The sequence below is a fragment of the Dipteris shenzhenensis genome, chromosome 22 (assembly GCF_047967505.1).
Source record: "Dipteris shenzhenensis isolate YYH24624 ecotype China chromosome 22, Dip_SZ_1.0, whole genome shotgun sequence".
NCBI lineage: Eukaryota > Viridiplantae > Streptophyta > Polypodiopsida > Gleicheniales > Dipteridaceae > Dipteris > Dipteris shenzhenensis.
Genome location: NC_141617.1, coordinates 49,959,383 through 49,972,219, shown reverse-complemented (window position 1 = coordinate 49,972,219; position 12,837 = coordinate 49,959,383). Strand labels below are relative to the sequence as shown.

At 42.6% G+C, this 12,837-nt stretch overlaps 1 protein-coding gene across 7 annotated transcripts in view; it reads left to right on the top strand.

The window, feature by feature from the left end:
• The window catches only part of PUX1 (plant UBX domain-containing protein 1), a 104,279-nt gene that overhangs the window by 73,197 nt on the left and 18,245 nt on the right, over window positions 1-12,837 (top strand). For all 7 annotated transcript variants that reach the window (XM_087393649.1, XM_087393648.1, XM_087393653.1 and 4 more), the window contains one exon: window positions 1,318-1,422. In XM_087393649.1, coding sequence (XP_087249775.1) covers window positions 1,318-1,422 — 105 coding nt within the window. The remainder of the gene's footprint in view (window positions 1-1,317; window positions 1,423-12,837) is intronic.

Here is a 12,837-nt window from a genome sequence, read left to right as displayed (position 1 = left end):
CCAACACCTTAATTGCTAATTTTGATGATTGATTTACAATTATCCATAGAAGGTTGTGCCCCCTTTGTGTCCTAGGTAGTCTCATAATAAAATCCATACATACTTTGCCATTTGCTAGATGGGAACTCTAAAGAATATAACCTCTTACTTTTAGAGATTCAACTTTATTGAATTGGCATATTTGGCACCTTGATGTCATGGCAATAATTTGGTGCCTTGTCTCATTATTATAGATACACATATTATACCTTTGTAGAGTAGATTATCATCTTCAATACTATATTCTTCCATTTATGTCCTTCCACAATCTTTGGTCTGTCACCTTTGTAGAGTAGATTATCATCTTCAATACTATATTCTTCCATTTATGTCCTTCCACAATCTTTGGTCTGTCACCATTTCCACGTGATTCCTCACTAAAAGCTTCTCAACTCATTATTGGACCCATTTTCTTAGTTGCTTTGCATATTTTGGAATAAGGTGCATCATGCGTGCATTTGCCTGTTAGGGATACTAGGAAGCTGTTTGCTGAGTGTTCCATGCTTGCCACCTAAAATTTGCATTAAGACTACAAAACTCAAAGCATAATAATGGTTGAAGGAGCATGACATCAAATTGGGAAAGGCCTTTGAAGCTTGAGCCTTGGAGCAACGTTGGGACTATTGGATTGGGTGGTGAGTCTAACGGTAGATCTCCTATGTATAGTGTTTTACTCCTTGTATAACTGGATACTACATGAGGTTGAGGTTGTAGGGAATATTTCAGGTGTAGGGAAATTTATGGGCCACGTTGTGCCTTCCAATTAAGCAAGCAGAGTGATGTTTTGTGTAGCTAAGGGGATAATGAGTGCATTTGTTTTCATGGTGAGAAATTGGCATGTGCAAAGAGCATTAATAGAATATATTGACATGCATATAGACTTACATGTGGTTACGGCAGTTTGCTTAGTAAGTATGCCAAGTTTGATGATTTGGATCTCTCAAGAATTGTATGGAATATGCAATTTGAATGTCGGTGTGCAACATCAACAAAGGTCTTCAAATGCGAGCACCAATTTCATGTACTTAGTTACAGGAGTCGATACCTATGTTTTGACTATAGTGCATCTAGCTCACACTCAGTGGCTAAGAATTGTGTGTGCTTATTAAGATTCAAGATTTTGCAGAAAGCATTATTCCAGTCAATGTGTTGCCTCACATGCAAGGAATCTTTGTGATGTCCTATTTATAAAAGAAGCAAAATTAATCGAAACGTTTTTGGTCTTACATGATCACGTCTATTCATGAAATGTGCTTAGTGATCCACTTTTCTAAGCAGATACGGCTCCACCTAAGCAACGACTTGAGGATTTAGGAAAAGACTTTTACAGTGCTGGACTCACTCCTGGGGCACACATTTACTTCAGTTATGAGCCACCTAAAGGTATGGTTTTGTCCTCTTGCATGATCTTTGCAAACACTTTGTCTGACACGTTTTTGGTATCTCATTCTTAGTTGATTGCTTGGCATAATGGTCTATTATTTTGATCTTTTGAGTCATTTAGTTTCCTGGCCATTGTCGGATGTAACTTGAATGTTCATTCTCCAGTAATTGTATCTTTGTTTGCCTTAAATCATGGACAAAATTCAAGGGATACACTTAAGCATTTAACGATCTGTCCATGTTCTGCATCAGCCATTGCGTAATGATTCATTGTAGGCATTGTGGTACACTTTGTGACGAGACCAAGCATGTAACATGTTTTTTTCCAATTAGAAGATTGTGGAACTTCTAGGCAAAATGTCCATGTATCTCTATGTATATTGCACATATTTTGTATGCGCACAGGTTTGTATGCACACCTGCACATGCACGTGTTCATGGATGCATGCATGTCCCTTTTAGACATATATATTCTATATTGGAAGGCGGTGGACTTTGAGAAAATGGACTTTGGATAGGGCCAAGTGACTAGATATTGATATTCAAGTCTACTTAATTCTTAAGAGGGGGCTGATGATTCATATTGTGTCTCTAAGAGAGTCTTTGAGTTTGTGTCATTACAAATATGTTGCATAAAGACAGATAATATTGCAATACTTCTCTTTTGGTTGTAATTATTTATTAAGTGTCAACACTAGGCTACTTTTCTCGCTAGGACAGAGGCACGTGTAACAATTGTCTAGGATCTCACAGGACATTATGTAGAGATCAGTTTTAGAATTTAACATCAGTCATACTGAGGTTTCTAATCCTCGAGCTTATGGTGCAATATAGGTTTTAGTAAGAAATAGGTGCAGAGCACCATCATGCTATGCCATGTGCCAATCTGGGATTTAATCTTGTGGGGTTTCATTGCAAAACCCTACATTTGTTTCTGTTCTTCAGAGTGAAATTTCTTATTCGTGGCATAGAGAGGACAATTGGAAGGCATAAATCAGTCCCATCAATTGATGACAGAAAATCCCTCACATCAAAATCCCTCCCAACTCCTTTCATGGGATATGAAAAATTGTTGGCACAAGACACTCTTGTGCCAATAGGAGCAAGCTCAAATTTGCAAACAAATACTTGCTAGAAGTAATGTGCCTGGAAGAACCACTATGAAAGTAACATATAGCATCCGAGGCATCACTCACACTGAGTGAGGCAACCTCATGGTCGGCATCACACCTGGCATCATAATTGCAAACCAAAAAAGACCAATCTTCTACACTAAGATTAGCTGAGGCACTACCCTTGTTTGCATCTGATGCTATTCGAGTATGAAATTGTCATGCCAGCTTCTCTTTTGTTCCTTTCTTTCTTCAACCTTTCCCTACATTCATTTATGTGGTGTCCAAGCTTCTTGCAATAATGGCGGTTTACCCTTTTCTTGGGCTCACTTGCATTTTTTGAAAATTTCTTTGATAGCTGAGCTGAATCCTGGACTGAGAACCACCAAAGTGAGGCTTATTTTTTTATTTAGGGAACAAGACTTGGTCATCAACCTGAGAGGTCTTCGTCTGTCAAACCCATTTCCTGAGCTGCTTCTTAACCCAAGATTCCTGGATGAGAAGCAGACTTCCTTGGAGCCATTGTAAACAACTATGCCCCAAGATCAAATTTCTCAATGCAAATCTGAGTGAAAAGATATTAGAGGGAAGATAAAACCATAGAATAGTTCCAGAATTGTAGATTACATTGCCCTAATCAGGTCAAGTTTTAAGAGAAAAACTTAAATATTCTTACGTGATTAGGTAATCCTTATGCAGAGAAGGAATCAATGAGCCAAATAGGAGTAGAAATCAGTATGAATTGTGGAAATAGGCAGATTCATTATATAGATTGTTGTTCTATGCCTGTTTTGCCCAAACTCCAAGAACCCCAGTCATGCTTAGTCAGCACTCTCCAAATAGTTGAGCGACACCTTGCACTAGAACTGGTGAAAAACAGAGCAGTATAAATGGGCAGATTGCAGCAGGTTAAGATCCTGCAGTTGGATGAATTTGCTAATACTCCTTCATATAAACTCAGATCTTTCCCAAACTCTAGGAACAGCCTGTAGAGATAAGAGCAACCGGAATGAAGTGCCTAATTTGGTACAGCCGTTGACTATGTGCCATTTCCACCCGTGTCAGACGAAGGGCTGAAATGTGGGGTCGAACCCCAATAATTTTTGTGATTCCAGCACACAGGGAGAATCGGGGAGTCCAGCTCTCCATTGATGCAAAAAGACCCAATTTTTGAGCACATTGAAAATTCAACCGTCTAGATGGGTGACATGTGGCAGAACAGGATCCCTGACACTTCTGGCGATGAATTTTTGCATAGAGGTAGCCCTTGGGCTCAGAATATGATGCTCCAAATTTCAAAACAAATGGACTTGTAAATCCCCATGATTTGGCCCAAAATCTGCTCTGATTTCAATTGAACAAGGACTTCTGCTAAAGGCTGCTAGCAATAACTAACTGAGAAACTAGATGGCAGAAATAGCAGAATTAGAAGGAAAAGAAAAGGGAAATTCACCGTTATTAGAAAGAGGGTATGGGATGGAAAGAGCTTCTATGAGACTGGCTAGCTTGATGCTAGATCTAGTCGTTCTTGCATGTACAGCCCCCTTTTATAGTTCTAGGAAAGTGGGCCAGCACACAATTGTCTATGGGATAATACAATAGGGGTCCATGTGGCAAGCCCTCATTAAAGACTAATATTTCTAGTGGATGTACAGAAAAACACTGAAATGTTTGCAATTAATTTGACCCTTTTATAGACTAACAGGGTCCAATAGTTAACTGACTGCTAAACTAGAACTCACTAACGTTACAAAATGACTGGTTTTCAACTCTGTTTTGGTCAAAACAGTAAATTGCAGAACTTTATTTTTGGAGGATGCACACGCGAGTGTGAAAACTGAGATGCCTGAGCAAAATACTGACTGAAACAGGTCTAAATCAGGTAGTAGGCAGCCCCAAAAGCTTTGAAACAGTCCCCAAATGAGTAGTAGACATCTAAACAGTCTGAAAATGACCTCGAAAGTCATGCATTGAGTCAAAACAAGGGCGGCTTGTCTAGAAACACATGCTGCAGAAAAAATTTCACCAAATGTTGGCTGACCAGCTGTAAATCAGATCCAAATGAAGGCAGCCAGCAAGAAACTCCCTCCAAGAGAGGGGTGACCACCCCAGGAGAAGAAAAGCAGCAAAGGGTGGCAGCCAACTCCAGAGACACCACCAAGATAGCTGAAGAGCTCCAAAACTTAGGCGCCCTGCTCTAGGAAGGTTCTAGGAGCATTCTGGGTGCCAAAAATCAGGGCAGCCTGCTTTTTTCAGGTGACATATTGCGACAGAAACAAGTTTCTTCGCGACAAATGTTCAGAAATGAGTTCCCAACCTTGGAATGGAGCGGGAGGGGCTGGAGAGCAAGGGACAGGCTGCTTTGATACCAAATGTGATAGTTTGGGGATGGAGAGAGGTAAAAACGTGGAGCTCAGCTAAATTCAGATTGCAAGAATGAGATCGAAGAGGGCTATCAACATGATTAAGCCCTAAAACCCTAGGGTGTGCTTAGTGAAACAGAACTGTTTCTAACTGTGGCTAACTCCAACTAACTTAGCCTAGTTAGGTAGTCTTAACTAGTTCCATGTAAGCCCTAAGGTCGATGAACATTAAGTGCTTGCCTGGGTCAGATCCATTCATTTAGAGCAGGGAGTACAATTGCTGAAATAAGAAGAAAATGTACAGCGCTGACATGAGCAGGGAGATACCTTTAGAATTGGGGAGAGAGAGAAGTAAGTCAGCTGGAGCTAGGAGCTCTTGCTGTTAGAGCCAATTCCCAAATCTGCCACATGGCATCATTCTAGCAGCCGAAAGTGCAAAGTACAAGGTCAATTAAAAAGCCACTAACCCACCCCATTTGTTACAGTCCTCCCCACCCAAAAAGAATTTGTCCTCAAATTCTGAGAAGTCACTGAAACAGTAGAGGAAAATAGTTTTAAAAATAGTTTAAAAAATGAATCGTATTGGATCATCTCCAAGCAGCAAGGATGATTACTGCATCAGGTGAGTAGATATGGGTACCATGCCACAATGGATGAGGGATGCCATGAGGATTCATCATCTGGGAGGCCCCTCCATTTGATGTATTATTCACATATGATTTATTCCTGAGTACATGGTCCCTAAAACCAATGATCCTCTCTGGAATTTACACAATCTGTCCTTCCTCATCCATGGGAGGCAACTCCTCAAGTGCTGGACCCAAGTACTTCTTCAAGACTGAGATATGGAATACATTATGAATTCTGGAAGATGGGGGCAGTTCCAACTGGTAGGCTACTTCACCAACTCTCCTTAGAACTTTGTATGGGCCATAATATCTATGAGCAAGGTTGGTATTAGTGTTTCCCTCCAGAGAAGCATATCTGGTCTTGTGGAGCCTGAGAAACACATAATCCCCCTCCTCAAAGTAGATTCTCTTTGATGCTGGTTTGCATACAGCTTCATACGGGCTTGGGCCTTAATCATATTATCCTTGCATTGCTATAATAAAGCAGTCATGTGGGCCAAATTTTCCTTTGCTTGTTGGTTGGCCAGTGCACTATCAACAACTGTGGAAGGCACATGAACTTTGCAGCCATACATACCCTCAAATGGGCTCATCCCAATGGGGGTATGTTTAGTACTATTATAGCAGAATTCAGCTAGATGAAGCCACTTGTCCCACGCTGTCTGAGTGTCAAAATAGAAGTGTCTGAGGTACTCTTCCAACCATCTATTTACCCTTTCTTTTTGGCCATCAATTTGAGGATGATCAACAGCACTAGGGGTTAGAAATGTGCCCATAGACTTAAACAACTCCTGCCAGAAATGCCCCATGAATTTGGTGTCATGGTCACTCACAATATCCTGTGGCGATCCATGTACTTTGAAGACATTTTCTATAAATTGAGAAGCAATCATGAAGGCTGAAGATTGAGTCTTGGTGGGTATGAAGTGTAAAGCCTTTGTGAGCCTATCAACCACAACGCAAATGCTCTTCCAGCCTCTAGGAGTCACAGGTAGACCCGTGATATTGTCCATGGATATGTGCATCGATTTGCCTTCTGGAATAAGTAGAGTTTGGAGCAGACCAGCTGGGCTGAGGTTTCATTCTCTGTTTTGCTGGCATGGCTTACAGGATAAAACATAATTGTATACGTCCTTCCAAATCCCCTTCCAATAAAAACTCTGCTTTCACTCTCATAGGTGTTGAATAGCCCTGTGTGACCAGTCATTGGCGAAGAATGCAGCTCCTGCAGCACTAGCAGCTGAGTTTTTAGTAAGGAAAATCATGTCATGGAACCAAATTGACCCATTATGTAACTTGTAATGTGGATTATCAAGGCAGTTGGGGTCCTGCAGGTCCTGAAATAAAGTTGCAGCTGCTGGATCTGATAGGTATTCCTCTTGAATACATGGATCAATCCTTTTAGATTTTTGTAATAGAGGATAAAGTGCATGCCCACAAAGTGCTAGCATGCAATATGGCTAGCCTTTCCTGGTCATAAATGTGGTAGGTCAGCTCCTTGTCATCAAGCTTGTGGCTCTCTCATAGGCAATATACACCATGGCTTTGTTTTAGCACAGCCCCAAGGCCTCTACCACTAGCATCAGCTTCAATGGTAAATTGTAAGAAATCCTAGATTTACTATATTTAGAAATGTGCTAAGGAACAGAAAGGAGACTGAAATAGCAGAGAACAAGGAATAATTGTATTGCTTGGGTGTCTGTAGTGTAGCTGTCGTGTGTCATCTATACAATTTGGCCTCTCTTATATAGAGAGTGAAGAGTCACACATGAAAAGGTGTGTACTTCAAAGTGTATGTGCATGAAGAGGTGTGTACCCCTTGTGAAGGGTGTGACCCTTGATGAGAGGGTACATTACAATAGAAGTGTCTCTTCCATAGAATGTCTCTTGTGAAGGGTTGTGCCTCATAGAAAGTGTCCCGTCGAAAGGGCATACCCTTCCACAAGTGTCCGTTCATCAAACCATCCATAAGTCTAGATATAGAGAAAGGAATACGTCACAGATCGTGACATCCCCTCCCACTCAAAATAAGACCCTGGTGGAGGTAATGAACTGATGTAGAAAATATCACGGTAAATTCTGAAAATACTGCTGTAAAATGTAAGGGTACTGCTGTAAGTCTTCATCAGATTGCCAAGTAGCGTCGGAGTCGTCGAGATCTGGCCAAAGAACAAGGAATTCCGTGATAAGTCGATGTCGAGTCTCTCGCTATCAATGGTCCAGAATACGCTCAGGAATAAGGAGAACATAATCGTCTTCGATTTCTGGGACATAATCACCTGCAGGAGGAACTGCTTCATCGCCTGGAATGTACGTCTTTAGCTAAGAAACATGAAATGTCGGATGGATTTTACCCCATGATGGTGGTAATTCCAATTTGTAACTTAAAGATGAATTTTTCTTGATGATCCGGAAAGGTCCATAGTATCTTGGTCACAACTTAGGAAACACAGACTTAACCGTCTTATAGCGATGTGGGGCTATAAATAATAGCACCATGTCACCAGTGTCAAATTCCAGGTGACGTCTATGTTTGTTGGCAGACCGTTGACACCGCTCTTGCGCTTTTCGCATCTGATCCCTGACTTGGAGTAGAATGTCTTGCATTTCTTGAACCAGTTGATCAGCTAGGGCCACTCGATGTTGAAGTACAAAATTCGTTGGTACAATCGGAGTGTGTCCATAAGCTGCTTGGAATGGAGTCATGCTAATGGCACTATGGAAAGAGTTATTATAAGCAAACTCAAGGAGTGGTAGATACTCTTCCCAAGCTGCTAGGCATGACTGAATATAATGTCGAAGCATTTCTTCCAGAACTTGGTTGACTCTTTCAGTCCATCTGATTCTGGGTGGTAGGCACAGATGGACTGAAAGAGTCAACCAAGTTCTGGAAGAAATGCTTCGACATTATATTCAGTCACGCCTAGCAGCTTGGGAAGAGTATCTACCACTCCTTGAGTTTGCTTATAATAACTCTTTCCATAGTGCCATTAGCATGACTCCATTCCAAGCAGCTTATGGACACACTCCGATTGTACCAACGAATTTTGTACTTCAACATCGAGTGGCCCTAGCTGATCAACTGGTTCAAGAAATGCAAGACATTCTACTCCAAGTCAGGGATCAGATGCGAAAAGCGCAAGAGCGGTGTCAACGGTCTGCCAACAAACATAGACGTCACCTGGAATTTGACACTGGTGACATGGTGCTATTATTTATAGCCCCACATCGCTATAAGACGGTTAATTCTGTGTTTGGTCCCAAAAGTGACTGGTAAACTTAGGATCTCTGTTGGATATGATATTCTTGGGCAATCCATGGTGTCGGAAGATGTGTTGTATGAAGAGTTTGGCGATGTTTGGAGCCCGTGCACTGCTTTTGCAAGCAACAAAGTGTGCCATTTTGGACAATCTTTCAGTTGGAACTAGAAGAGGCTGAAGAAGTCCTGCTGGAAGTCGTCAGCTTGCTTTCATTTGTTGACAAGATAAGCAAGATGTAACCATTTTGATGACGTCGCTTTTCATCCGAGGCCAGTAGTATGTTGCACTGAGTAACCTATAAGTCTTGTTGATGCCTGGATGGGCAGCATAAGGAACTACATGATGCTCTTTTAACAAAAGACGTCGAACATCCTTGTCATGTGGTACACAGACGCGATCTTGATAATACAGAAGGTCGTCCGTATAAGAATTGGATGAGAAAATCTTCTGTTCGGAAGTCGAAGGTTGATCTTTTGAAAGAACTTGTACTGCTATGCCGAAGTCTTTATCATTGAAATACTTCCCTTTGAATGAATTCGGAACATCCACAGATAATGTAGAGATTACCATAGTTGATGCTAGAGTTAACCTGCTGAGAGCATCTGCAACTACATTGCGTAGTCTTGGAATGTACTCAATGGTCATGTGAAAGTTGGCAAGAAACTCAACCCAGCGTGCTTGTCGAGCGTTCATGACTGGCTAAGTAAAGATATACTTTAAAGAGTGATGGTCTGTCTTGACCACAGAGTCGGCTCCCATGAGATAATGTTTCCAAGAGCGATAAGCATGTACAACGGCAAGAAACTCCTTATCATAAACCGGGTATCGGGTTTGGATATCAGAATGTTTATGGCTGTCAAAAGCAATAACTCTGCCTTCTTGCATCAAGACTGCTCCTGTAGCGATTTCGGATCATGACCTCAAATGGAAGGTTTGGGTCAGCAATAGCCATAACTGGTGTTGTAGTGAGTGCTTGCTTGAGTTGTTGGAAACTATACTCTGTTTCGGGAAGCCACTGAAAAATTACTGTGCTTTTCAATAATTCGGACATAGGAGCTGCGATTTCGGAAAACTGATAGACCTTTGTATGGTAGAAGTTTGCCAATCCGAGAAAAGAGCGGACATCCTGAACATTCTTAGGGGTAGGCCAGTTTCGGATTACCTCGACCTTCTTGGGATCCACAGAGATGCCTTGAGCTGAAATAACATGTCCCAAATATTCGAGTTGGGTCTTGAAGAACTCACTCTTCTCAATGTTGATGTAGAGAGAATTTGCGCAGAGAACTTCAAAAACTTGGTGAAGATGTTGTTTGTGCTCATGTAGGGATCTGCTGAAAACGAGGATGTCATCGAGGTAAACGATGATGAACTTATCGAGGAAAGGCCTGAAGATGTCGTTCATTAGTGTCATGAATGTGACCGGGGCATTGTTTAACCCAAAAGGCATGACCAAACATTCATAGTGTCCATACTTTTTTCGAAAAGCTGTATTGTACTCATCGCCTTCTCTTATGCGAATTTGATGATAACCTGAACGAAGATCAATGTTTGAGAATTGTGTTGCGTGTAGAAGTTGATCGAAGAGGTCATCGATGCGAGGCAATGGATACTTGTTTTTAATAGTGAGCTTGTTGAGGGCTCGGTGGTTGATGCAGAGGCGCATTGACTTATTCTTTTTTTCCACAAGTAGTACAGGAGATCTGAAAGGGCTGCGACTGGGCCGAATGTGACCTTTGTCGAGTAGTTCGGTCACCTGTCTTTGGATTTCTTCATTTTGAGTGTAGGAAACCCGATAAGGAGGTTTCGACGGTGGATTATTGCCGGAAATAAGTTCGATTGGGTGATCCACTGGTCGTCGAGGTGGTAACTGCTTGGGCAATTCCAGTGGAAAAATATCGAGGTAGGGCTGGAAAAAAGGTTGGTTGAGGTATTCAGGAGGATCCTTTGTTGGTGTCTCCTCTACTAGCGTAACCAATAGAAGTGAAGTCTTTACTTGACGTTTACGAACCCACTTCTTTACTTGTAGGGCAGAGGCAACTGGGGTTGAAGGAGAGTCCCTAGAACCAGCTAGCTCAATAAGTTTTCCCTGGTGGACAAACTAGATAGTATGGCTGCGAAAACTGATTGATGGATCATAGTCGTAGAGCCACTGTTGTCCAAGTATGACATCGTACCGAGAAAGAGGCATGATGTCGAAGTTCAACTTGTCCGTATAATGTTGGATGTGAAAAGACAAGTTTTTGATCCTGGTGTTGCACAAGAAGGTAGTTCCATTTGCGAGTTCAATCTGATAGTCCATGAGACTAGGACTGGTGGTCAACCGAAGTTTGTCGACCATAGAACTAGCTAGGAAGTTATGAGAGCAGCCACTGTGGATGAGGATAGTGACCGTAGTTCCACGAATCGATCCTTCAACACAAAGTACTTGAGTGGCCAGGAAAGGTTTGGGGTTGCTGGCAAGGCTCAGGTGGATGGTATTTGCCATTCGAACAGCTTTGCCTTTCTTGTCTTGTGCTGGGGTAGCATCTTCTGTTTGGGAAGTGCTAGGTTCCATATTGGAATTTTGCTTTGGTCGCTTGGGACAATCGAACCATCTAGAGTAGCCTGTACAGATGGTACAAAGTTCTTTTGTGTTGGAGTTGTTCTTCTTGTCAGTGGCCGCACCTTTATTTTGGCGATGACGGTGATGACTTTGTAAAGAAGAAGAGGCACGATCCTTGGAGGAGTGCTTCTGTTGGAATCCAGCATACGATTTCTGAGACTTGTGGGGATCTTGAGACTGTCGCTGACCTTGATTACCCGAGTTTTTACTAAACCTGGGGTTATCTTGAGAGCGAGCACCTTTGGCCATAGTAGAGTTTTGTGTTCGATTAGCACTCTGCTTCCATGTGTTTTGGAAATCTGTGGTGCGCTCTGCGTAAGCAATAGCGCTAGCTGTGGTGGTGATGTTTGCTTTAAGGACATCAATGCGTAACGAGGGATTTAGGCCTGAGATGAAAGCATGAAGGTGATCATCATCAGTTAACCCATCAATCTCCAACACCAATGTGGTGAACTGAGAGATGTAGGAAGACAGGGAGCCTATTTGCTCCAACTGTCGGAGTTTTGAACGTGCTTGAAAGTCCGCATTGGCAGGTATGAACTGCTTACGGAGCACGTGTTCAAAACGTTCCTAGGTTAACACACTTTTGCCGTCCTTTAAGCATCTTTGCCACCATAGGAAAGCTGCATCCTTAAGGAGGGAGGCTGCCAAGCCAATCTTTTTGCCTTCCGTGAGGTCAACAGTATCAAAGTACATGTGCAATTTTGCGAGCCATTGGTCAACTGTTCGACGATTTCGTTGACCAGTGTAGGCTTCCGGAAGTTTAATGTCAAGTCTTTTAGTTTTGGAAGCTTGGAGTAAACGGTAGAGGGCACGGAGTTCAGTGTTTTCTACCTCTGGTGGGAATGGGTCCACATAGTCGTCTGGTTGTGTCACGTCATCGTCTGTATGTGTGGTACTGCAAGAATCTTGGAGTTGTTGGACTTTCTGGACCAAGTCGGAGATGCTGTCTTGAAGCTGGGAAATTTGAAGTTGAAGTAGTGCTTCGCCTTGTAAGTTGACTTCAGGGGTCTTTTTTGGACTTGAGTCGCTTCTCTCCGGAGAGGCTGCACGTAAGCGTTGCGACATATCTGAGGTCCCCGTGAGAAAAGCACGAACCTGCGCTCTAGTTTGTACCATTCCTGGAAGAAGATTCGGGCTGCTCCCTGAAGTTGCTCATGTTGGAGGGGGCAGGAGAAGCAGGATGGAACCAGCCATGGAAATCTGGTAAAGGAGGTCCTGTCTGAGGTAACACTGGTGATGCCGAAATGGGTGTCACTGCTCGTGAGAGTACAGGGGTAGGTTGCAGAGTCCACGGATCCGAGAAGGGGTAAGGAGCTGCTGTCGGAAGTGGAGGATATCCAGGAGGAGTGCCTTCAGAGTGTAAATATTGTCTTGGGGAAGGTACAACCTGTATAGGAGGATACCTGGGAGCTGAAGGAGGTGGAGAGTACCCTGGAGATGCTGAAG